The 26,992-nt window shown below is 36.9% G+C and overlaps 1 protein-coding gene across 1 annotated transcript in view; it reads left to right on the top strand.

Moving 5' to 3' along the window:
• Positions 1-26,992, top strand: part of DYNC2H1 (dynein cytoplasmic 2 heavy chain 1) — a 280,093-nt gene that overhangs the window by 195,254 nt on the left and 57,847 nt on the right. The window contains exons 81-84 of the mRNA XM_058663973.1: positions 2,176-2,251; positions 4,028-4,236; positions 8,451-8,555; positions 18,042-18,158. Of these exons, the coding sequence (XP_058519956.1) occupies positions 2,176-2,251; positions 4,028-4,236; positions 8,451-8,555; positions 18,042-18,158 (507 nt within the window). The remainder of the gene's footprint in view (positions 1-2,175; positions 2,252-4,027; positions 4,237-8,450; positions 8,556-18,041; positions 18,159-26,992) is intronic.

The raw sequence follows: 26,992 nt of genomic DNA, 5'->3' as shown, positions 1-26,992 counted from the left end.
AGGTTAAATCCTGCAGGCCCGAGGTTGCGCCCCTCCCCAATCCCGTTCACCCACCACCCAATGAGGGTGTTGGGTGGGTCCCGGACATGCCCAGTCACGGAGGCCTCCCCCCTCGGCGTACTCACCCCAGAAGGAAGCAGGCCGCACCCAGGCATGTCCGGGCCCAGCCCGCCATGAGCCATGGGCACATGGCGGACTGGGTTCGGGATCCAAGCTAGACGTGCTCTCCCGCAGCCCTCGGCTCGCCTCTGGCAGCCGGAGGTTAAATCCTGCAGGCCCGAGGTTGCGCCCCTCCCCAATCCCGTTCACCCACCACCCAATGAGGGTGTTGGGTGGGTCCCGGACATGCCCAGTCACGGAGGCCTCCCCCCTCGGCGTACTCACCCCAGAAGGAAGCAGGCCGCACCCAGGCATGTCCGGGCCCAGCCCGCCATGAGCCATGGGCACATGGCGGACTGGGTTCGGGATCCAAGCTAGACGTCCTCTCCCGCAGCCCTCGGCTCGCCTCTCATTTGTATATATTCTTGAATTCAAGTATTGAAACAGTTGACTCCTCAGTCATTTATTAGTTCCATCTTTATAGTGTGTGCATCATAGGTATCTCAGATTTGGAAAAATTTCCCAGTGTTTTTAGTAGAGACATTATGTATCTGTTTACCTAGCTGTTAAATTTCCCAGTGTTTTCAGTAGAGACATTATATATCTGTTTACCTAGCTGTTAAATTTTTTGTTAGCTTCTCTTCCCCAAACCATTACCAACTCCTCTTGATTCTTACAAAATATCATTGAAATCAGTGTACTTCTCTTTGTATTATTATTTGAAAGGCAGAGTGACAGGGAGACCTTCTGTCTTCTTCTTCTTCAGATGGCGACAACAGCTGTGACTAGGTCAGTCTGAAGTGGACAGTGGGGATCTGTAGGAGGTCTCCACACTGCACTAGGCAGGACTCTGCTGGCAGACACTCCTTCATGTGGTGCAAGCATCTCTAGTGGCAGCTTAACCCAGGGCAGCCCTGCCATATTTTCTGAACTCGATTTGTAACCTGCACCACCTTCCCAGCTAAACAACTTTCTGGTTTTTGCATTTATTGGTCAAGATTATGTTTCTAATATGTGAGTCTGATTAATTCCATCACTTTGCTTAAAAATCTATCAAACGAGTTTGTGTATTATTTGAAAATATGCAGATTATTCAGCATGAGCCAGAGGAAGTGTCTGCCTCTCTTCAGCCTTTTCTTAGGCCCTTTTTCTCACTTGTTATCAACCTTTAAATCCGAGAGAGCCTCTTTAACTCCCTGAGTCCAGCGAGTTCTCATTGTAAGCTCTAGTTTAGACTGTTGCCCAAGTAAGTAAAGTGTATTTCCCCCATTTCTGTGGCAATCACAAGTGGTTCTGATTCTCCGTTCTTGACAAATACCTATCTCAGCCATAATTTGTATCATTTCATCTTTACATTTTCTTATCCTTCGTTTTCTACTCGTGCAACTTCTTTTGAGGAAATCTTTTCTAAAACTTCGTCATCATCTGAGCTCCCATCTAGCAGCTTTATTTTAGTCACATGTTAAAATCACAGCGTGTGTTCCAGAATGAAAAGCTTTGGGGGTTGTCCTGATTTTAGAGTTTCATAGCTGCTTTAAATCCAGTAAACATTTGTTTCCTCACCATCAAATGGAAATAGTGATGTTATTTATATTTTTCTGGTTATTAAATGAAACAGTATACATGTAAAAGTACTTGACATCATGACTGGCATGTAGCTCACCAATGCCTTGTAAATTGGAAGGCATCACACATTAATATTGCTTTGTATTGTTTTACATAATTTGTTTTCCACACTTATGGGGAGGGCACACTTACTGTTAGTTTACAAAGGAGAAAAGTGTGATGTCTGTGGTAATGAACTTAGGGATCACATTTTTAAAAAACTGCAGAATTCTGGAAAGACCTTGGAAAGTTTTTTTTTTAATGTAAAGGCTTTGTCTGTCAATTATCTGACATTGATTCTCAGAGAAATGTATTAGTGAATTCTTTATTACAAATAATGACAATGACAAAAATTTAAGAATTTGTTGGTTTTTTAAAATAATGAGCATTGTTTTCAAAATCTTAAGGACTGTGATGTTTGTCTTTATATTTTTCAACATTGCTTAGTTTACTTCTAAAAATTTTTTATAGGGTTGGACCAAGTTTTATGAATTTTCTTTATCAGACCTTCGGGCTGGGTATAACATTATTGACCGACTCTTTGATGGTAAGTACTAATGGGGAAAAGTTTTTTTTCCCCCTCTAATATCTACAGAAACTACAGAAATCATTTGAAGTCTTGGGAATGATGTGGTTTCTCCAAAATTGACTTCACTTCCTATCACAAAATTTACTCCTTAATTTTCTTTATCTTCTCACCGCCAGGCCTATTTGGTCTAAGGGTTGTTTACACTCTGTTATTGTTTTGCATGCAGCCCATTGGATTTCTGTGATACATAGTTACAAGGAACAGAAAATTAGAAAGCCTTGGTCTTTCTGGGCAGCAGAATTTCAAGCTCCAACCAAATGAATTATTCAAGTGCCTAAAGTTACCTGTTAAAATTCATAAGTATAGGGACCAGCATTGTGGCACAAGTAGCTAAAACTGCCACCTGCAATCCAGCAGTCCATGTTGGGGTATCGAGCCCCAGCTGCTCCACTGTAGTATTTTGTCAGCTAACAATAATTCTTGGCTGTTAAAGCTTTTTTGTTATAATTCAAGTTGTGTTCACTTTTATCCTGTAAAAGTTTGTTTTTAGAAGAAGAAAATGTGTTCCTGAAAAATCTTTGTAAAATATGAAAAGGCTACTGCTTCTGTACTGATGTTTCTGTGTTGACCAGTGGTCTACTTCTCAATGACTGGCGTATCCACTACTTGTGTGTTACTTAGTAACTACTAAGTAATAATTATAAAATTGCATCCTGGTTAATATCCATCGCTGATGGTAAGATGTAGATAAGAAATGGGCCCAGCACAGTGGTCTAGCAGCTAGAGTCCTTGCCTTAGACGCGCCAGGATCCTATACAGGCATTGGTCCTGGTCCCTGCAGCCCTGCTTCCCATCCAGCTCCTTGCTCGTGGTCGGGAAAGCAGTCAAGGATGGCCCAAAGCCTTGGGACCCTGCATCTGTGTGGGAGATATGGAGGAAGTTCCTGGCTCCTGGCTCCGGATTGGCGCAGCACCGGCCATTGCGCTCACTTGGGGAGTGAATCAGACGGAAGATCTTCCTCTCTATCTTTCCTCCTCTCTGTGTGTCTGACTTTGCAATAAAAATAAAATAAACCTTAAAAAAATCAGAAAACTGTATTTTGCTACCCTTATATCTCAAGGCATTGAGCTACATTATTTTCAACTTTTGTGATTGTCTCTGAATTTTATGTTAGTTTAGTAGCACTAAACTAATGACATTAATAGTAAAAATAATTATTTTCTTAATTTCTTGATTTACTAGTGATAAGAGATTCAATTTTTAAATGTTAATACTGAATTATGATTACACGTATACTTTTAGAAAAGGAAATAATATGGGGAAAAAAGTTCCATTTTGTTTTTTAAATTACATTTATCTCTTGGGAAAATATAAAACCAGATAATTTGTAAAATTGTGACATTTAGTACACCATAATGTGTGAAGGTGTTTTAGAGAATTTCTGTATAAATGATATTTTATAAAATTCTTCCTCAAATATTAAAATTATGGACAGATAATTTTAAGTAGTTTCTAATTTAAGTGTGCAATATTATTTGGAAAAAAAAGAGAAAGGCTTTGGATTCAGAATACCACACTTATCCCAGATTTCTGAAGTTCTATAACTTTTCTATTCTGGTAAGTTAACTTCTTGTGCTTCAGTTTCATCATCTATTTATATCTAAGTAATGTAATTATCACTGTGTTTGCTGTGATATGGAAGTACATACCTACTATGTTTATACAATGTCTGTATCTAAAGACGGGAATTTGGTTAATATTTTATGAGTTGATAGAAGTATTCTAAAATTATAGGTACCAAAGATGTACAGTGGGAATTCTTACATGGATTACTTGAAAATGCCATTTATGGAGGACGTATCGATAATTGTTTTGACCTCAGAGTTCTTCAGTCATACCTGAAGCAGTTCTTTAATTCTTCGGTGGTTGATGTGTTCGGCCAAAGGAATAAGAAAAGCACTTTTCTACATTCCATAGCTCTACCACAGTCCTGCAGCATTTTGGTAGGTAAAACTAATTTTTTTTTCTGAGTATTTTCTATACCATATAGACATTTGAATCATTTCTTATTGTTAAATTAGAATAAATTTTACAGTTATTATCTACTGTGCTAATAAGTGACCTGATAGTCTAAATTTACACTTGATCTTAGACAAAAGGCGGATAAGCGATTTTTGTCTAAATCTTAGTAAGACATATTGTAAGTAGTTTGGGGTGCTTTTTAAGTTTGTAGCAAGCTCGTGCACAAGTAAATGAGTAGCCAAGAAAAACTGAAAGAATGGAGGCCTGCTGTGAAGAACTGGAATGGGAAAAGTTGCTAATTCCAGTTAAACCTGAGTTTGATAATATAAACAATATGAAAAGAGAAAATATTTATAAAAACTATCTACAGTTTCTGGTTTAAATTTAAATCAGGCCTAAATATATAAAAGCAATTCAGTGTATCTTTCAGAAATGGTTTTGTTAATGAGTGCTTATTTTAACCAACCATAGGCTTTTGCCTTGAAATATTATAAAAAAGCCTTTAGAGTAAAATCTTTTCAGAAAATATAATTCAATATATTACCATTAAATATTTCAATTCCAGTTTATTGCCACAAATTTATTTATGCATGTCCAAATATTTTTATTATATTGACTGATTAGTTTTTCTCATGAGATGCATATCCATCAATTACAGATGATTGTTTTCTCATTTAAGTATTTTAAGACAATTCGTTTCAATAACATTTTCTTTTTTTTTTTTTTTTTAATTATTTATTATTTAACTTCATTAATTACATTGTATTATGTGACACAGTTACATAGATACTTGGGTTCTCCCCACCCCTCCCCAAACCCTCCCACCATGGTGGATTCCTCCACCTTATTGCATAACCACAGCTCAAGTTCAGTTGAGATTTCCCCATTGCAAGCGTATACCAAACATAGAGTCCAGCATCTTATTGTCCCGTCAAGTTCAACGGTTTCTTAGGTATACCCTCTCTGGTCTGATGACAGAGCCAGCAGAGTATCATCCCAGTCAATTGAAAGCTCCAACATACCATCAGCAAAAATTTACATCATTATGGAATTAATTGACATATTAATGAGTAACCAATATGTTAAAAGTAAATGCGGGTTCCCAGCCACCTTCTGTGACCACCTCACCTATACTTCAATTTTAGTTTATACACAACATATAACATTCAAAACATAACATGTTATACATAACATCATATCATCTTAAATTAAGGCAAACATGTGGTATTTAACCTTTTGGGATTGGCTCATTTCCCTTAGCATTATGGTTTCCAGTTTGGCCCATTTGGCCACAAAGAACTGCATTTTGTTTTTTTTAATAGCTGAGTAGTATTCCATGGAGTAGATGAACCATAGCTTTCTTATCCAATCCTCTTTTGATGGGCATTTTGGTTGTTTCCATGTTTTTGCAATTACTGATTGTGCTGCTATGAACATAGGAGTACATGTTGGTTTCTCATAGAACAAGTGTTCTGGATATATTCCTAGGAGTGCTATTGCTGGATCATACAGTATGTTGAATTTGAGTTGTTTGAATATTCTCCATACTGATTTCCATAGAGGCTGTACCAGCCTGCAGCCCCACCAGCAGTGGAGTAGGGTTCCCTTTTCCCCGCAACCTCGCCAACAAGTGTCGTTGGTGCTTTTATTCATGTGGGCCAGTCTTACTGGCGTTAGGTGGTACCTCATTGATGTTTTAATTTGGATTTCCCTTATTGCCAGGGAACTTGAGCATTTTTTCATATGTTTATTTGCCATTTGGGTTTGTTCCTTTGTGAAGTGTCTGCCCATTTCCCGTGCCCATTTCTTGAGTGGGTTGTTTGTTTTGACATTTTGGTTGTTTTGTAGCTCTTTGTATATTCTGGATATTAGCCCTCTATCACCTATGTCGTGTGCGAAGATCTTCTCCCATTCTATGGGTTGCCTTTTTACTTTGTTGATTGTTTCTCTAGCTGTACAGAAGCTTCTTAGTTTGATGAGGTCCCAATTGTTTATTTTGGTCTTGATTTCTACTGCATCTGGAGTCTTTTTTAGGAAGTGAGGGCCTACCCCTAAGTGTTCCAGTGTGTTTCCAACATTTTCTTCCAAAAGTTTGAAGGTTTCTGGATGTAGGTTTAGATCTGTTATCCATTTAGATCTGATCTTAGTGTATGGTGAGAGATGTGGATCTATTTTTTTGTTTCTGCAGGCTATCAACCAGTTGTCCCAGCAGCATTTATTGAACAGACCTTCCCATTTGCCTGGGTTGTCGTTCGTCTTTTTGTCAAAGATTATTTGGCTGTATCTGTGTGGGTTTCCTTCTGGCGTTTCTATTCTGCTCCATTGATCTTCCTCTCTATCTTTGTGCCAGTACCACGCTGTTTTGATAACCACTGCCCTATAGTATGTCCAGAGGTCCGGAACTGTGACTCCCCCTGCTAACTTCCTGTTCTTCAGGATAGTTCTAGCTATCCGTGGTTTTTTGTGCTTCCAGATGAACCTTTGGATCATTGTTTCCAGTTCCATGAAGAATATTTTGGGCAATTTGATTGGGATTGCGTTGAATGTATATATTGCTTTTGGCAGTATAGACATTTTAATGATATTGATTTTACCTATCCAGGAGCATGGGATATTACTCCATCTTTTGAGGTCTTGTTCAATTTCTTTTTTAAGCAGATTGTAGTTTTCTTCAAATAAGTCTTCTACATTTTTGGTTAGATTTATTCCCAGATATTTCATACTTTTCTCTGTTATTTTGAATGGTATCTTGCTGGTTAAGTCTTTTTCCATCTTGGGGCTGTTTGCATACACTATGGCTGTTGATTTTTGTTCATTAATTTTGTACCCTGCCACTCTACCAAACTCTCGTACAAGTTCTAGCAGTCTCTGTATTGAGTCTCTTGGCTCTTCTACATAAAGAATCATATCATCTGCGTATAGTGAGAGCTTGACTTCTTCGTTTCCCATTTGGATTCCTCTGATTTCTTTTTCTTGTCTTATGGCCTCAGCGAGTACCTCTAGGACTATGTTGAATAGTAGTGGAGAAAGTGGACATCCCTGTCTTGTTCCAGATCTCAGTGGGAAGAGTTCCAGCTTTTCTCCATTCAGTATGATGCTGGCGTTGGGTTTTTCATATATTGCTTTAATTATGTTGTGGATTTTTCCATCTATGCCTACCTTGGTTAGGGTTTTTAGTAGGAAGTGATGTTGGATTTTGTCGAAAGCTTTTTCCGCATCTATTGATACTATCATGTGATTCTTGTTTTTCAGTTTTTGGATGTGGTGTATCACATTTTCAAAATACAAATTAATATTAACTCTTACCGACCATCTGATTTATTGTTAATGTGCCTTATGTATTATCTTTCACTTCCTCATCTGGTAAAATTCATTAAACGTCATGGAAGTTATGTTCCAGGCATTCTGGATATATTGATACATTTATGAAACTTATATTCTAATAGGAGAACCTTAGAGTGAATGAGAAGAGTATATAAAATAGCTACTCATTATACATTTCTGATAGTATATCCCAATAATCTTCCATCTCTATTTTTGAATCTTAAATTAAAAAATAGAATTCATGTAGAAATGTGCACATCATCAAAGTTGACACATGTAGGATGCAGTGTTTATATTTGACCTCATGGATATAATTAACAAGTTTTTCAGCCTCCCAGAAGCACTTTTCATGTTCCTGTGCTGATTGTTGCCTTTCTCCAACGGGCACATCATCTTTACTTCTGACAGCCTAGGTTAGTTTTGTTTATTCTATCATAAGTGATAACATACAATAAATATACTCTTTTTTTCTAGGTTAGGCTAAATCAGTGTGGATGTGGGGTTTCCAGTTAATTAAGCTTTATTTTACTTGATAGTTCTAAATAAATGACTCTGGGTCACAGCTGTTTTGAAATACACAAAGCGTGTAAGTCTACAGGGAGGGACATCTTCACTCCTACAAGATGGTTAATGAGAATCATTGTTTAGCTTTCTGCATGACTCAAAGGAGGATGCAGGGAGACAAAAATATGTTTATATCCTTGGATGTATGTACAAAAGTAGAGGATGGTAAATATTTTCCATCGTTAACACATGCACAGTTCAGCTTGTGTCATACAAAGAAAACACTTCACAGGATTGAGCCTTTCTGATTTCAATGGTCTAAGTTCATTCCTTTTTGAGAAACTGTTTTTCACTTCTTTGGGTTTAGGACTATCGTGCTGTCATTGAAAAACTTCCAGAGGACGACAAACCTAGTTTCTTTGGTCTTCCTGCCAATATTGCTCGCTCATCACAACGTATGATCAGCTCTCAGGTACTTCAAAATGTATCTTTTGAAAGAAAATGTGGAAACTTAAGCCAATATTATTGTTTAATACTGCAGACCCCACAATATTCTAAAATTTTATAGTTTAACAAAATACATTCTTGTTTTACCATAAGTAAATTTTAAAGGAGTGATTATTTTCTATTACTGAAATTAGTAAAATACAGTAGTAAAATACAATACAAAATATCTACTCCTGTTTTATTTTTTTGATATTATAAAGATTACAGGTCAATGTTCCTAATGACTGCATGTTAAAATCTAAATCAATCTATTAATATTAAGAATGCATTAAAAAACTAATTCATAACCAGTGGGGATTTATCTCAGATATATAAAATTAGAGTAAGATTTAAAGTTCCATCAGCATTGGTTTTGATATTATCAATATAGCTCTTTTATTTTGCTATCTTGAAATGAATTACATTAATTAAATTTGAAATCCTACTTTAAGATAAATGCTTTTTTATAATCTTATAGCAATAAAATGATGTAATACTAACAGAAAAATCTGTATTTCTTTAAGTTGTATTACTTCAAATTTCTCACAAATATATAAGAGGTCCCTTTTCCTCCACATCCTCACCTGAACTTTTATTTCTTGATAATAGCCATGCTAACAGAAATATGATAGGTTTAATTTTATTTGACACTGATGAGCATTTCTGTCATGTACTTGTTGATCATTTATATGTCTGTCTTTGAAAAAGACATTTCTTTGGATTTTTGGCCCATTTTTGAATTAGTTTCTCTCTCTTTTTTTTTTATTAATTACATTGCATTATGTGACAGTTTCATAGGCTCTGGGAATCCCCAACCCCTCCCTGTGCCCTCCTCCCATGGTGGATTCCTCCACCTTGTTGTAGTATTACAGTTGAAATTCAGTCAAGATTCTTTGCAAACATATACCAAGCATAGAGTCCAGCATCTTATTGTCCAGATAAATTCAGTGGTTTCTTGGGGAGACCATCTCTGGTCTGAGGGTAGAGCTGGCAGTTTCTCTTTGTGTGTTGTTAGTGTTTCAACTTGAATGTGAAAGAATACTTCAGATTGTGGAAATAGGATTAAAAGGTTGCTTTGATGTAAACATTATGCAAGCAGTGCGTTGTTTTGTCATATTATTGATTTTCCCTGAATTTTTCCGAAGAATCCTCTATACATTCATATCAGTTTTTCATTACTCTGAGAAACTGAGAAAGTTTATTTACAAAGGAGAGAAGATTGAGAGGCTCACATTGAGAGGCTGCATGGACCTCTTGGTTAGACCCTGTGGCAGAGTGGGATGTGTAAGGAAGAAAGGTTACATGGTGAGGCACATGCCAGTGGACAATTACCTCGCAGGAGCACACGCCCAGTAACTTGACACTGCACCTCCTAAGCATCAGAATCAGATCAAGTATCCACCTTCGTAGAATAAAGACTTTGGGGTTTCAATCCATGATTTTAGAAGCCCAATCATTTTCAGAATATAATATCATAGATGCTAATATTTTTTGCATTTAAATTCTATTTCCCAAAGAATCTTTGAAGCCTTTATATATATTCTTTTTTTATTATTTATTTTTTTTTATTAATTATCTTGCATTATGTGACAGTTTCATAGGCTCTGGGAATCCCCCCACCCCTCCGCTCCCCTCCCCCTGGTGGATTCCTCCACCTTGATGCAGTATTACAGTTCGAATTCAATCAAGATTCTTTCATTGCAAACATATACCAAGCATAGAGTCCAGCTACTTATTGTCCAGATGGGTTGAACAGTTTCTTGGGGAGACCATTTCTGGTCCAAAGTTAGAGCTGGTAGAATATCATCCCAGTCAATTAAGAGTCCCAATATAACATCAACAGCAGTTTGCAATATTATGGAATTGACATGGTTTTGAGTAACCAGTATGTTAAAAGAAAAAAAAAAGCAAGTCCTAACCACAACCTATGATTAGCTCATTGACATTTCAATTTTAGTTTATATACAGCACCGGCTGCTATATACCTTAAAATGGCTATAAGGTACCATTCAGCTGTCTCGTGTCTATTTCATTTTAGTATTTAGCCATTTGTTGTGTTGAAGTATAATTTTGCTGATCTTGGCAGATTTTAGGATAATCTAGACTGGTTTGTAACTCTAACAAGACATTTGTCGACATTTAAGGTGCAGAACATTTTTTAAAGCGGCACTAAACAACAATAAAACTACTATACCAATGCATCAGGGGGGAACCGGCTGCGATCCTGACAACCTCTTAACAGGAGGTCATGTGCGTGGAGCAGGGGGGCACTCCAGAGTGGAGCAGGTGGTAAGGAGGAAGCTTGGATCCCAACCATGAAGACTCCCAGACCTTCACCACAAACTATTAATACGAGCAACAAGGACTATATCCCAACTGCCAAGGAGGCCACAGGGAATTGGATGCCCTCGGAGGCCGAGTATTCTGAGGTCACCCACCCCCAACCGGAGCTTCCGCAGGGGATGGAAGAAGTCCAAACACTACCATGCAGAAACCAACGTCATCGGAAAGACAACCAGAAGCCCTGAGTGGTCCGCGGAAACAGAAGAACAATAAATGTCCTTAGGGACCAGGGAGGAGAGCTTTCTCTGGTCCAAGCCTGGCTCCAACTCTGGACCCCGACCCTCCCTCGCAATGACCATCGGGATCGCTTCGAAAACCCCTCACAGCAAACAAACAATCATACAAACTAAAAAAACCTAAAATAAATAGACAAACAACAGAAAGTAGAGCTTTGAAATCTGACAGGAAAGAGCTGGCGTGGATTGGCTCATGCCTCACTGGGTGGGACACAAAGATTAGTTACTCCTCACCATGGTGTTGAGGATTTTCCTGCACACCCCCCCAAAAAAAATAATGTTCTGCACCTTATATATATTCTTGATGTTAACTCTTTATCAGATGTATGGTTTGCATATACATCTTCCAATTTGTATCCTCTTTTTTTCTATTGATTGGTTATTTATCAAATTCGCTTTTGCCTTTGTTTCCTAGATCAACATCTTGAAGAATTTTGCCTGTATTCTAGTATTTTTATATCTTAATCATTGTGAATACACATACACACAAACACTTTTTTTCCTGTTTGGCCAGTTATAATATTTTTTTAATATATATTTTTATTGGAGAGGCAAATACTACAGAGCAGAGTGACAGAGAGCTCATCCATCCACTGGTTCACTCCCCAGATAGCTGCAAAGGCCAGAGCTGAGATGATCTGAAGTCAGGAACCAGTCATCCGGGTCTCCCATGTAGTTGCAGGGACCAAAGAAACAGGGCCATGCTTCACTGCTTTCCCGGTCCACAAGGGAGCTGAACCGGATGTGGAGCAGTTGGAACTGGAACCTGCAGGTGGAGAATTAACTTTTCTGGTTTTATTTTCCAAATACCAAAGACTTCTCAATTTTATTTTTATTTCCAAGAAAATTGAACTATTTCATTTATGTCCTGATTTTTAATTATTCAATACTAATTTGGCAGCATGTTCAGTGGCTAAATCCTCACCTCGCAAATGCTGGAATCGCATATGGGCACCAGTTCATATTCTGGTTGATCCACTTCCCTTCCAGCTCCCTGCTTGTGGCCTGGGAAAGCAACAGAAGATGGCCAGAGCTTGGCATCTTTTACCCGTGTGGGAGGCCCGAAAGAAGTTCCTGGTGCCTGGCTTTAAATAAGCTCAGCTGTGGCACAGTTGCAGCTCAGTGGGGAGTGAGCAAGCAGATGGAAGACCTTTGTCTGGCTCTTGTTCTCTCCATGAATCTGACTTCCAATTAAAAAAAAAAATCTTATAAAAAAGAATATTTTGAAATAATAGCAATTTATAAGGGAATTTTCATCCCACTTTTGAGCTGTTTTAATTTTCTCACACCTGCTTTTAGAGTCATTTAGGTGTCTGAATTCTCCCCCACCTGCTTTACTGCTCGCTTCCTCTCTTTGTTTGTTCTCTCTTGGCATGGAATCAGGATCAGACAGCCAGAATAAGCAGCACATACTTGCTTCAGATTTCAGAAGTTATTTTGAAGGAAGTAGAAAGTGCTTTGCCCTCCTGTTTTCTGCTTAAGCTTTCATACACACGCGCATTTGCACACATACATACATGCATATATGTGTGCTTACACACTGTTGTTCAGAAGTTAAGGTGTGACATTGGATTTTTTTCCCCCATGGAAGTGGTTCTTGACTCTGGGATTTTTTTTCAAGAGAATGGTGGTACTCAAAATAATGAAAGGTGGTCCCTACTTTTTTCTGTATTTCATTATTTTAAGATTTTTATTTTTTTCCAAGAACTGCAAGTAACATTTGAACCATGCTGCTGTTGTACCTTATACAAAAACTCAGGGATAACCAGTATTTAGTCTATTAAAAATATTCTTTTTGAAGAAAAAAAATTAAAAAAAGAAATAATAGCAATTTAATATTGACTGTAAAGACAGGAATGCAAAAAGACTTAAGAATACAAATAAGAAACTGTATACCTGCATGCTATTCCTCCCCACATTTTGAATTTTTTGTCATATTTCTAGATTTGGCGTGTCACTTAACAGTGTCATTTCTTGAATTTTCTCTTTATACTAAAGATGTAAAATGGTATGTGTCAGGTTTATAATATTAAAATAGTCTTGAATTTTTAAACTTATTTTGATATGACAGGCATTCAGGGGAAGACCTCTTCTGTCTTTACTTCCCAAATGTCATAAACATACAGGGGTGAGCCAGCCCGAAGTCGGAGCCCAGAACTCAAACTAGGTGATTTATATAATTGGCAGGGACCCAAGTTATTTGAATCATCATCTGCTTCCTGGGTACAATGTTAGAGCATTCTGAATTTGTCCTTACAGTAACTCTTTTCAATGAGTTTTCTTTCATTATTTTGTTCTGACTCTTTAGCATTTTTCTTTCATCTTAACAAATTGAAGTTAACATTTTTTTCTTTATTTGCAATGCAAAAGGACGAAGAGACAAAGATGGTTGGAAATATCTTGTCTGCTGCTTTAATCCCCAAATGCCTGCAATGGCAAGGCCTGGGTCATGCTGCAGTTGGTCACTGGGCTCCCTACATGAGTGTTAGGGATCCAACTACTTGAGCCATCAGTTTGTATCTGCTGGAGTGTTTCTTAGTGGGTAGATGAAATCAGGAACAGAGCCAGGAATCTTATCGAGGTACTCTTGTAAATGAAGGATGACTTGTACCTTTTGAACCAAGTGTTGCTTTCTCTTGGGTTTGTGGAACTTCATGTTATCTTTCAATTTTTTCTTCTATGGTGTTCTCAAGTTCCCCTTGAATCAAATAACTCGAATATTTGCCTTTTTAACAGTTCATTTATTCCTTTTGTTTTTTTAAATGCTTCTCTGTATGCTGATGAGTTTTTCCCTATTCCATAATCCCGTCTGGTATGAAAGATTTCTATTGCACTTTTCTTCTAAATAGTATACATTACGACTCCAGAATCTCATCTTTATTCATTTTTTAAATTTTAGTTTAATTTGTAGTTCTGTTTTCTGCAGCTGTTTCCTCAAAATAGCTAGTGTGAATTATACATCTAAAAATTTGCAGATACCAGATCTATAATTCACTTATTTTGTTCATTAGGTGAAAACATGAGTCCATCACTGATTATGCAAAATATTGAAACTTTACCAAAAAAGGTTCTTTTTTAAAATCATTGTTTAAACTAGTATGTCATTCTTTTTAAAACATACAGATATGTTTATCCATTAATGAATAAATACTTATGGGCCTTGTATTTAAGTATTTAGTCAACTCAGTATCTGAAACTTTGATTTATCTACATTAAAGTATTTTTTTCCTTCTGTTTGATAAGACTCCTTTGTATTTATTTGATTTTTTAAATTGTCATTTTTCTTAAGTTATTTAAGAATTTATATTTCACTGCATTTTTCCCAGCAGATACACTGTTTTCACATTTTCCTTCCAATCAAAATACTTATTTAGAATCCTTTATCCTCAGTCACTGCATCCTAACATACATAATTATTTCTGTCTATTGTATTTTATATTTTTAATGTATTTTTTATAGACTTTTTAACCAGTTAGGCCTGTTTTTCTCCATGGCATACATGCTTTAAATAATGAAGATATGGGTCCAAAGCGGTGGCCTAGTGGCTAAATCCTTGCCATGAATGCCTCTGGGATCCCATATGGGCACATGTCCTGGCTACTCCGCTTCCATCCAGCTCCCTCTTTGTGGCCTGGGAAAGCAGAGAATGGCCCCAATGGGCGACCAAGAAGAGGTTCTGGGCTCCTGGTTTCAGATCTGCTTAGCTCTAGCTGTTACAGCCACTTGGGGAGTGAACCAGTGGGCAGCAGATTTTTCTCTCTGTCTCATTCTACTCTCTCTCCTTCTATCTGTAAATCTGACTTTCCAATAAAAAAACTTAAATATGATGTTAATAGCACATTCTTAATTTTGTCTTAATTTCATTTAACTTTTTTCCAGAAATCTGTTTTGCTATGTTTTATAACAATTACTGTGTGACAGTCTTTTTCTCTGTACTTTCATTGTTTGAATTGGAAAATATACAGCAGTTTTCCATTTTCAGTAATTTCTTATTTCTCCTTAAGTTCCTCTAAGATCTTTTTTACTTCAGTATCCTGAAATTTCAATGTACTACACCACATGATTTCATTTCTCATGCTTGGGATTGTTTCACTAGTTCTGAAAATTCACACAATTTGTTTTTCACAATTGTTCCTACCTCATTTGATCCTTCTGATAATTTTCCAGTTTCTATATGAACAGGTTTAATACCCCTCATCCAAAATGTTTAGGACCAAAAGAATTTCAGATTTTGTTTTTGATTACATCATAAGTAAGAACATATTCCAAAATCTTAGAAATGGGACCCAAGTGTAAACACCAAATTAATTTGTTTCCTATGCATGGTATGCATTGATTAGTGCAACAAAATTGTAACCATGACCCATAACTGAAATCAAGTGGGAAATTTTAGAAATGTGGCATGATGTGTGTGCTCTTAAGTTTTGGACTCAGGGTGGAGGAGTTTTTAAAATCTAACTTGTCATTTAATATCCTGTGGCTCCCCCTTCTGGTGTCTAGCCTACTGATTTCTCTTAATTTCTTTGGTGCTATACTCATTAATCTTCACTTGATCTTAGCCAAAAGGCCGAGAAGCGATATATACTCATTAATCTTAACTATCTTTGTTGATGACAATGCTTTTTATAATTTTGGAATTTTGTTTTCTATTAATTTCTCCAGACATCTAGTCTTCCATATATCTTGTAACAAAAATGTTACATTATTTCTTGGGCAGTCCGTTTTGATATATAAGATGGGAATAATTATTACATTCATTAGCAGTCCCAAAAGAACCGAAAGTCACTAACAAAATAGAAATACTTAATGGAGTTAAAGACTTGAAGAAATTGTTCAAGATGAAAATTAGGATGGGAAAAGCAAATAGACCTATAGAAACAGTTAATAAAATCAAAGGAAAACAAAAGCTTGTCTTCTGAGTGTGTGTAGCATGAGTGGTGGGTTGGATCCAAAATTATTATGTGCCTTTTTAACATACAAAAGAAAAAGGAAAATACAGTTATAAATGAAACATGTGTCCTGAAGCAAACCACTATTCAGCAAAAACACAGGTGTTCCTAAAATGTGTCATTAGTTTTTGAAATACAGACTGGTGAAATAGGAGGGACAATGTTGTGGAAGTGTCCCTGCAATCCCTGTAGATGCCTAAAGCATGTTAGTGCCAGAATTTGAGTTGTTCATTGTGAACTGAACATGAATCAATTGATGTAAATATGTTTTTAATGAGATGAAATGTCATCTGCCTTGATTCCATTTTAAAGTATTATTGAAAAGTATTTTAAAAATGGATAAAAATAAATGTATAGATGTTGTAGAAGATGGCCCATAAAAATAAGTTATGACCCTGTCCTCCTTAATAAAAATGTTATGTGTTTGCATTTCATTTTATGACTCTGTTCGTTAAAATTGTAGTAATGTTATTTGGAAACATTAGATATATTTTCCTAGAGAAGAATACATGATCTTTTTTCATTGATAGACTTTTAGACTATAAATGACAATACTTCAAAAAATATGTAGAAAATGGAATTAAAAGATGAGGGTTTTTTTTTTCCATTAAAGCTTTAAAGCACGTACACATACATGCACATTTTGAAAATTGATTGCAATTTTCCACAAGTTATTTATATTTCTCTCTTCACATATGATGAAATTAAATGAGTGATAGCTTATGCCAGCAGAGTTAATAGTGCTTCTTTTCAGTACTGACCCGAGATCTTTTGTAGTCTAGCAAAAGCTGACAAGTGAAGTGCTGTTACAAGATTCAGCTAGAGCAAGTCAAAATAATTTATTAGGCAAAAAAGCAATCACTGAACTACCATAACTTTTTAAAACTAGAGATTAAACGCTCTGCAAGTAACTTGAGTTTGAAAGCATGATCATTCATGCTTCAACGCTATAAACTGCTAAATGCTAAAATTAAAATAGACATGAGACAGCTGAATAGTAATCTATAGCCATTTTAAGGTATATAGAACCTGGTTGTATACAAAGTAATAATTGAAATGTCAATGAAGAAGTCACAGGATGTGGTTCAGAACTTGCATTCTTTTTCTTTTTAACATATTGGTTACTCAATACCATGTCAATTAATTCCATAACGTTATAAATTGTTACTCATGTAATGTCGGGGCTTTTAATTGATCGGGATGATACTCTGCCGGCTCTACCTTCAGACCAGAGATGGTCTCCCCAAGAAACCGTTGAACTTATCTGGACAATAAGATGCTGGACTTTATGCTTGGTAGATGCTTGCAATGAAAGAATCTTGACTTAATCTGAATTGTAATACAGCAACAACTGGAGAAATCCACCATGGGGGGAGGTTTTGGTGAGGGGTTGGGGGAATCCCAGTGCCTATAAAACTGTGTCACATAATGCAATGTAATCAGTAAAAAAAAAAATGATTGATGTTTACTGATTAAATAGTACATGGATTCTGGAAGATACACTTAACATGAGCTTCACTGATATAAGCTTCACTGAAATAAAGCTTGATATTAAACATACTTCTCAAAAAGTGAAGATTGAAAAGTAGTTATTGTGTTACAATTGCTGAAATTTAAGGTATTAGCTGAAACTAATTTCACGGATTTGTTTTATTTATCTTGGGATAGTACAGTGTTTAGTACATCCTTGAAATTTTATAAAAAAGAAGCATGTTGTACATAAAGAAGCAGCTTTTCAAATGAGGCATTATAGTGTATAATTGTATGATTTTCTTCGATTTTAAGCTTTACTTAAATCCATAAAATGTGTGCAAGTTAAGCAGAGATAACTAGATTAGTCTGTTTACGATGTGCTTAGTTGATCTTTGTTCAGTAAAAAGGTCTGCTTTTGTACTTAAGCTATTTGAATTTATTTTTGTTCATGCTATCTACTGTTTCCTTTAGGTTATTTCACAGTTGAGGATCTTGGGCAGATCGGTAACAGCTGGTTGCAAATTTGATCGAGAAATATGGTCTAATGAATTGTCTCCTATTCTTAATCTCTGGAAGAAATTAAACCAGGTTAGTAATGAATTGTTTTTCTGATACTTCTTTTTTTCCTCTTTATTTTGCTAGCATCCTAAATCTACACTCTACTTCTGCCTTAACCATACAAGGTATTTTATTGCATATATGGAAGTCTTGGATATTCATCTTTTCATGCCAATTCATGTTGAAGTTACTTTTTGCTTTCATATAGATAAAATAAATCTTAGCATTTCAAGAGTTGGTAAGAGAAGGATGTTTCATCCATTGGCTCATTCCCAAGATGACAACAGGCGATGTTGGACCAAACTAAAGCCACGAGCCAAGATCTTCATTTAGGTCTCCCACATGGGTGCCAAATAATTGGGCTGTCATTTGCTACTTTGCTAGGCACATCAGCAGGGAGGTAGATTGGAAATGGACCAGACTAGAATCTAACTGGTGCCCGTATTAGATGCTGGCATTGCAAGCAGCAGCTTTTCCCACTGCTGCATGGCATCAGCCCAAAGTTATTGGTTTTGTCCTCTTTTCTTAAATCTGTCTTGCTTGTCTTTAAATGAATAACTACACTTACTGAAGTTTTAAATATTTTTCAGCAGTGATTCCTTCACTGTCCTAATGTTTGGCAACACTCTATTGCTTAAGTCTCAGGCTGTTTATTTCCAACCATAGTTTCTTTTTTTTTTTAATTTATTTATTTTCATTACAAAGTCAGATATACAGAGAGGAGGAGAGACAGAGAGGAAGATCTTCCATCCGATGATTCACTCCCCAAGTGACTGCAATGGCCGGTGCGCGCCGATCCGATGCCGGGAACCAGGAACCTCTTCCAGGTCTCCTATGCGGATGCAGGGTCCCAAGGCTTTGGGCCATCCTCCACTGCTTTCCCAGGCCACAAGCAGGGAGCTGGATGGGAAGTGGAGCTGCCGGGATTAGAACCGGCGCCCATATAGGATCCCGGGGCGTTCAAGACGTGGACTTTAGCAGCTAGGCCACGCCGCCGGGCCCTCTAACCATAGTTTCTGATCTCGTAATTGTATGACATTGGCTGTTTTGAGCTTTCTGATGATTTTCAGTTATGCAGTTCTTGAAATATGTACACATAGACAACCATATGTTATAATATAGTTAATATTCTAAATAATACACTGTTATTTTATAAGAGTAATAGGATTTTTAGTCTTTACTCAGAATAAAATGGAAATTGAATGATCAGAATAACTGATTAAATTTACCCCTTATTAAATAACAGGTGTACTCTAGGTATCTGGTGATATAGGTGAACTTGTTTGACCATTTTTCCAAAGTTGTGTTAAGATGAAGTATATTCCATGGCTATGTGTTTACTTCCTTGTAATTTTCTGTTTCTGCTTCTAAATCTGCACTGGCCATGTTGTTTCCTTCCTGCATTTCATCTGCACTTGAAACACAATTTCTAGTTTTTTTTTTTTTTTTTTTTTTACTAGAAATCCAGTCATGTGATTTTTACTAGATTTATTTATTTTATTGAAGTCAGATATACAGAGGGGAGAGGAGACAGAGAGGAGGATCTTCCATTGATGATTCATTCCCCAGGCAGCTGCAATGGCTGGAGCTAAGCTGATTCAAAGCCAGGAGCCAGGAGCTTCTTCTGGGTCTCCCAACGCGGGTGCAGGGTCCCAAGGCCTTCGGCCATCCTCCACTGCTTTGCAAGGCCACAAGCAGGGAGCTGCATGGGAAGTGGTGCTGTCGGGATTAGAACCGGCATCCATATGGGATCCCAGTGCATTCAGTGTGAGGACTTTAGCCACTAGGCTACTCTGATGGGCCCATGTGATTTTTTTTTGTTGTTATATAATGGACATTTGTGAAGTTGCAAAGAACAAATCACATCACTAAATATATGCCCCTTTACTAATTCAGTTTCCTTTGAACTATAATCTTTGACAGTTGGTATTTACTTGATGTTACATAGTTGATTCCTCCCTTGGTATAAAGTTTGTAAGAATATGTTCTTTAGCCTCCACTCCTTGTTTTCTCCTCAACAGACTCGTGTGACTTTATTGTCTCCCTTTCTGCATTGTTACCACACTTACACTTATTCTGTATAATTCTGGAGGCTCTATTTCTGCTATCACTTAGACTATAGACAAGACTTCAAATTTTATATATATATTCTCTACCTTCTTCTTTCTGCCTTTCCTGAAACTCTTATTTGAATGTAAAAAATACGCTTATTAAGAGTTATGACATTGGATTTATGCCCCAGTTTACCTTATGCTATCGCATTCCTATATATAGTTAAAAAAAAAAAGACCTAGGTAGAGCAGTTTCCTAACAACATTGAGATAAGGGTGAGTGTATAAGAAGAAGCACTATTCATAGTATATGCTGCTATATGATTTTATTTTAGGGGAAGTGGCATGAGAAAAGTCATACTGATAAGCTCAGTAAATATTGAACATGTGACCATTCTGAAAGGGCTAAGCAAAGGATAAAGAAGCCATGGGGGTCTTGGCCATAGATCACCCACCCAGGTTATACGGTATGGCAACAGCATTCTCAGTAGAGCAGTACTGGAGACAGTTATGGTGAATTTGTCTGTTTATTAGCAATCATGCACAAGCTTATATAGGGTGGGTCCAGGAAAACAAGCTTTGGGATAGGAACAATATTTCTATTGGATATAAATATCTATTGTATATTATAAGCCTAGCCAATCACTACAACTGTCATGTACTTTGCCAGATGACAGGTGTAGCCCACCGTAACCTATATAACCCACCAGCATCGTGGAGTTGTATATTACAAGACTATCACAAGATTACCACAAGATGGTATGGGCAGGGGTAGGCAGGAGGAATAGGCAAAAAACTTACTGGAAGGTACCCAAATTACCAGAGGAGGTTGAAATCCTGTATCTTGTACCTTAAAGTGATAGTATTTGAAGTTGGAGCTTTTGGGAAGTAGCTAGGTCCTGAGATTGGAGACCTCATGATTGAGTGTTCTCATCAGATGTCCCATCAAGAGCCCCCTCACTATCCCAACCAAAGATGGGGCTCTGAACCAGAAAGTAAACACTCAATAGACACTGAATCTTCTGGTACCCTTTCCTTTGATTTCTCAGCCACTAGAAGAGTAAGAAATAAATCATTGTGGTTTACAAGGTATCTAGAGTTGGAAATATTGTTACAACATCCAGAATGAGTAAGACGGGGCATATTAAGGTAGAAGAGTTTGGTGTTTTTACACAGCCACTTGAATAATACAAAGAGTGTTAGTGGAGGATTGAGCATGATTTGGTTTACAATACCAAGACTATTCTCAATGTGTATAAATATGCTTAGAATACACATATACACAAAAATGTTTTGAGTTGTCAGGAAGAAATGAGAACATTTAGGTGCCTCTTGGAGTAATTCAAATAATATTGATGTTAGATGAGATTTTACGGGCAAAGCACATGAAAAGAAATGAGTTACCATGAAGATAGAATTCAGAAATGTGATTCAAAGAACGTGAACATGGATTTGAATGTGCAGAGATTAAAGGAAAGGGTGTGCTGGTTTTCTAGGTTGAGTGATGAGGTGGAAGTGGCACTGTTCATTGGGTTCATGAAAACCAAGAGAATGACAGGTGCTACAGTAGTGCTGGAATAGGTAGTGATGACTCAGGGATGATGAACTCGAAAGATTATTTGGATATGTGAATCAGATTTGCCAGCATCTGAGGCACACTGTATCATCTAAAGAGAACACACGTGTTCACACACCCCCTAGTAAGCCCCTGAAGAATGCCAAGATTGGGTTATTATGAGGAAGGAAGTAGCCACAATGTCCATGTGTAGAAACAAAACTAATAGTCAAAAGATAACAAGAAAATTAAAAACTGTGCATCACAGAAACCTTAGGAAAGAGGTAAACTTTCAGTAGGAGCAGAATTGTTAACCATGCATATTTTCTTTTTAGAGGTTGTGTTGTACCAGATTTTGAGATCCCCAGAAAATCAGTATCTCTCATAGTAGCAGCAGTGGTAAAGAGGACCCACAGGTACTGACATTGGAGCACATGTAAGCAATAGGGTGTTGTTCAACCATGTAAAGGAGTAGTACATGCTGAATATGGGTGAACTTTAAGGATATTGTCCCAAGTGGTAGAAGTCAGATCAAAATCACATGTTTTGTGTTACCATTTATATGAAATATTTAGAACAGGAAAAATAGAGCCCTTTAGTGATTACCAGCACTGTATGAGAGGAGTAATGAGGAGTAATGTTAATTACTCATGTTTATACTCTGAGATGATTGAAATGCTTTGGAGCCAGATGGTGATAATGGTTTGTTCAACACTATGATATTAAGTGATAGTAAGTGGCATACTTTGACCTGGTGATTTTTATGCTACATGTGCTTTACCACGCTAAAATAGACATTGTACAATTGATCCTTATTGCTCTTAAACCTTCACCATAAGGACATACTCAGGATATCTAGAGGAACCATAGGAAAAGTACAAAACAGAGACACCATGGTTGTCCCAGTCAAGGAAACCCTAAGTCCTGATGTAGCCATCCTATTCCCAAACGTGTGAGACTGGCCAAGACAGTATGACCAACTCCACTACCCCTTGGGAATTTAAGATGTGTTACCTGTACATGCTCATGATTTTACACTTCTTTTTTTGAAAGGTTTATTTTCATTGGAAAGTCAGATATACAGAGGAGAGACAGTAAGATTTTCTCTCTGTTGATTCACTCCCTGAACAGCCGCAATAGCCAGAACTGAGCCAACCCAAAGACAGGAGCCTGGAACCTCTTCTTAGCCCTCCACATGCTTGCAAGGTCCCAAGGCCTTGGGCCATCCCTGCCTGCTGTCTCAGGGCACAAGCAGGGAACTGGATGGAAAGCAGGGCACTGGGATTAGTGTTGAAGCAGGAATACCTTATATATAAAACCCTTTCAAGATATGAGATTGTCTTAAAACGATAGTTTTGGACATGGATGCTGGTGATGGTTACAAATAAATGTTAGTGTATTTAATTATATGCTTAAAAATGGTTAAAGTGCATTTTTTTTGTAAAATATATTCAGTCACATACAAAACAGGATATAGGGAATAGACTGACAGTTGTTTGACTGGTCAAAGTTCTGTCAATATGAATGCTAAATTTAGCCCCAGAAAGAATAATAGTTACAATATATTAAAATATGTTCAATATATGTAAATACTAAATTCGTAGTTATTTTAGAAATAAAAAGTTATGAGATAAAACTGATTTTATTACTATTGAGTTAACTCTTTAATGTAGAAATTCAACTTTAAAGGGTACAAAACAATGCAAATTCCTATGGTATATATTTTAGTCAACTTACATATAAATTTCATTTTGGGAGAACAATTGGAGAATTTGGGGAAGGGGGAGATGTAATCTCATACTGGAGGTCGTTGTTTCCTGATAGTAATTTTTCCTTTTCTCCCCTGAGTTTTAGCCACTGTGAACTTAGCTAACTAGTAGTCACATGTCCTTACTTTGTGTCATGAAGGTCGAGTTTCTCATTAAGTTCTAGCCAAAGGCATGTGAGAGAAAGTGATGTGTGTGGTCTGAGTTTAGGATCTGATAGCAAAAGGTTATTGCCCTTATTTGTACAACTTGTTTGGGAATTTCTGTTTAGCCTCATTTTAACCTATTTCCTCACAAATACAAAGCTATTAGGCTATTGTAGCATGCTCTTCTCACACATACTCACATGCAGTAAGAGTAAGATACTGATCAGGCTGTGTCTGTAGCACAGTGGATAGTACTACCACCTGAGGTGCCAGCACCTCATATTAGACACCAGTTGAAGTCCTGGCAACTATACTTCCAGTTTTGTGCTAATGTGCCCAAGAAAGCAGTAAAGAATGGCCCAACTCCCTGATTACCTGTACTCAATTAGAGACCTGGAAGCAGCTCCCGGGTGCTTTGGACCAACCATCTTCTGCCATTGCATTCAGTCAGGGAGTGAACCAGTGAGAGTTAAACACTGTTTCTCTTTATGTAGAAATGTGTCTATCTTGGCATTTAAAATAACATCTTTAATAAAATGCTGAGGGAACAGTGGAAAGACAAAGACACAGTTCATAAGGGCTAGTAAGAAATATTTCCATTGTCTTTGACTTTTGAGTTTCCCTGGGGCTAGCAATATTCAATTTAGTGTTTGTAGTGAAACTGGAACTGGCAAACTCTAGCTCAGTCAGTTATAGTATTGCAAGGGGGAAGTAATAGATGTTGTACAGTGTCCTTCATTGTTGAGCAATGACTTTTGGTGGGTTACGCGCATTAAATTCATTTTTCCGCCTTGGGGTTGTTTGCATACACTATGGCTGTTGATTTTTGTTCATTTATTTTGTACCCTGCCACTCTCCCAAACTCTCATATAAGTTCTAGTAGTCTCTTTATTGAATCTCTTGGTTCTCCTAGGTAAAGGATTATGTCATCTGTGAATAGTGATAGCTTGACTCATTGTTTCCAATTTGAATTCCCTTGATTTCTTTTTCTTGTTTTAAAGCTTTTGCGAGTACTTCCAGTGCTATGTTAAAAGCAGTGGTGATAACAGATATCCTTGTTTTGTTCCAGATCTCAGTGGGAAGGTTTCCAATTTTTCTAGATTCAATATGATACTAGCATTGGGTTTTTCATATATTGTTTTGGTTATGTTGTGGATTCTTCTTTCTTTGCCTACCTTATTTAACATGTTTAGCATGAAGTGGTGTTTGAGTTTGTCAAAAGCTTTTTCTGCATCTGTTGAGACTATATATGATTTTTGTTCTTTAGTTTTTGGATGTGCTGTATTACATTTATGGATTCAGAAATGTTGAACCATCCCTGCATGCCCAGGATGAATCCAACTTGGTCTGGATGAATGGTCCTTCTGACGTATTTTTGTATTCTGTTGGCTAGGATTTTGTTGAGGATCTTAGCATCTATGTTCATCAGGGATATCGGTCTGTAATTTTCATTCTTGGTGAATTCTCTATCCAGTTTTGGAATTAGGGTGATGTTGGCTTCATGGAACGAGTTTGGAACTCATCCATGGAATGAATTTGGTTGCTTCCTTTTCTGTTGTTTTGAAGAGTTTGTAGAGATTGGGGTCAGCTCTTTTGGAATGTTTTGTTAATTCAGCAGTGAAATCATCTGAACCTGGGCTTTTCTTTGTTTGGAGAGCTTTAATCACTAATTCAATCTCTGCTTCAGTTACAGGTTTATTTAGCTTTTCTATTGCTTTGTGAGTTAAGTTTTGGTAGGAGATAGGAGTCCAGGAGCCTTTCCATTTCCTGGAGGTCCTCTGATTTGTTGGAGTACAGTTGTTGGTAGTAATTTCTAATTATTCTCTTTATGGCTATGATGTCTGTTATGTTCCCTTTTTCATCTTTGATACTATTAATTCTTGTTTCTCCTAAGTTTTCTTTGACAGTCAGGCCAGTTTATCTTCTCAAAGAACCAACTTTTTGATTCATTGATTTTATGTACTGTTTTTAGCTCTATTTAGTTTATCTCTTCCCTTATTTTAATGATTTCTTGTTTTCTGTTGTTTTGGGTGTTATTTTGCTCTTGCTTTTCCAATTCCTTCAGATGTATGCTTAGTTCATTTATTTTGGTGTCTGTCTTGATACTTGACATAAGCACCAATTGCAATGAACTTTACCACATAGCGCTGCCTTGGCAGTGTCCCACAAATTTTGGTATGTTGTATTTGAATCTTTGTTGGTTTCAAGAAATTTTTTGATCTTTAATTTCTTCTCTGACCCATTGTTTGTTTAACAATATATTGTTCATCCTCCAAGAGTTTGCATATTTTCTGGGGCATTTTGATTTATTGATTTCCAGTTTCACTCTGCGGTGGCCTGAGAAGGTGCATGGTATGATTCCAATTTTTTTTGAAGTTAGTGAGACTTTCTTTGTACCCTATCATGTGGTCTGTCCTGGAGAAGGTGCTGTGTACTGCTGAGAAAAATGTATATTCTGTGTCCATCTGTATATGTCTACTAAGTCCATTTGTTCTGTTGTCTGTTCTAATGTTTCTTTGTTGAGTTGTTTTTTTTGATCTGTCCATTGGTGTTAATGGGGTGTAAAGTTCCCCTACGATGATTGTATTTGCATCTGTGTCTCCCTTAAGTCCATCAGTGTATTTGCATCTATGTCTGCCCTTAAGTCCATCAGTAATTGTTTTACATAGCTGGGTGCTCTTGTGTTTGGTGCATAGACATTTATTATTACTATTTCTTCTTGATTGATGGCTTCCTGTATCATTATGAAGTGCCCATTTTTCTCTTTTAAAATTTCTCATGTTTGTCGTCTGATATTAGAACAGCTGTATCAGCCCTTTTTGCTCATCCATTGGCATGAAATGTCCTTTTCTATCCTTTCACTTTCTGTTTCTTTGCATCTTTCTGGGTTAGATGTCTTGTAGGAAACAGATAATTGGGTCTTTTGATTAATGAGTTTAGGTTATTTGTGTCAGTTAATATTGAGAGGTTGCGAATTTGGTCTATTGTGTGTGTGTGTATGAGTGTGTTAGTGTCTCTGTTTAATTTTATTTCCTTGTGTGGACTTTAGTGAGGAGGTCTTCCCTTTTGCCATCTTTGATTATGATTTACTTCCTTTCTTTCTGACTTTAGCACATTCCTAAGGAGAATTTCTAGAGCTGGTGTAGTGTTGACGTAGTCTTCTAATTTCTCTTTATTATGGAAATATTTAATTTCATTCTTGAATACAAATGAGATCTTTGCCAGGTACATTATTCTTGGTTGACAGCTGTTTTGTTTTAGGATGTGAAAGATTTTACTCCATTCTCCTTGCTTTGATCATCTCTTCTGAGAAGTCAGCAGTGATTCTGATTGGTTTTCCTCTAAA

The sequence above is a fragment of the Ochotona princeps genome, chromosome 4 (assembly GCF_030435755.1).
Source record: "Ochotona princeps isolate mOchPri1 chromosome 4, mOchPri1.hap1, whole genome shotgun sequence".
In the NCBI taxonomy this organism is placed as follows: domain Eukaryota; kingdom Metazoa; phylum Chordata; class Mammalia; order Lagomorpha; family Ochotonidae; genus Ochotona; species Ochotona princeps.
The sequence above is the reverse complement of the archived record's forward strand: the minus strand, read 5'-3'. Positions and strand labels throughout refer to the sequence as shown.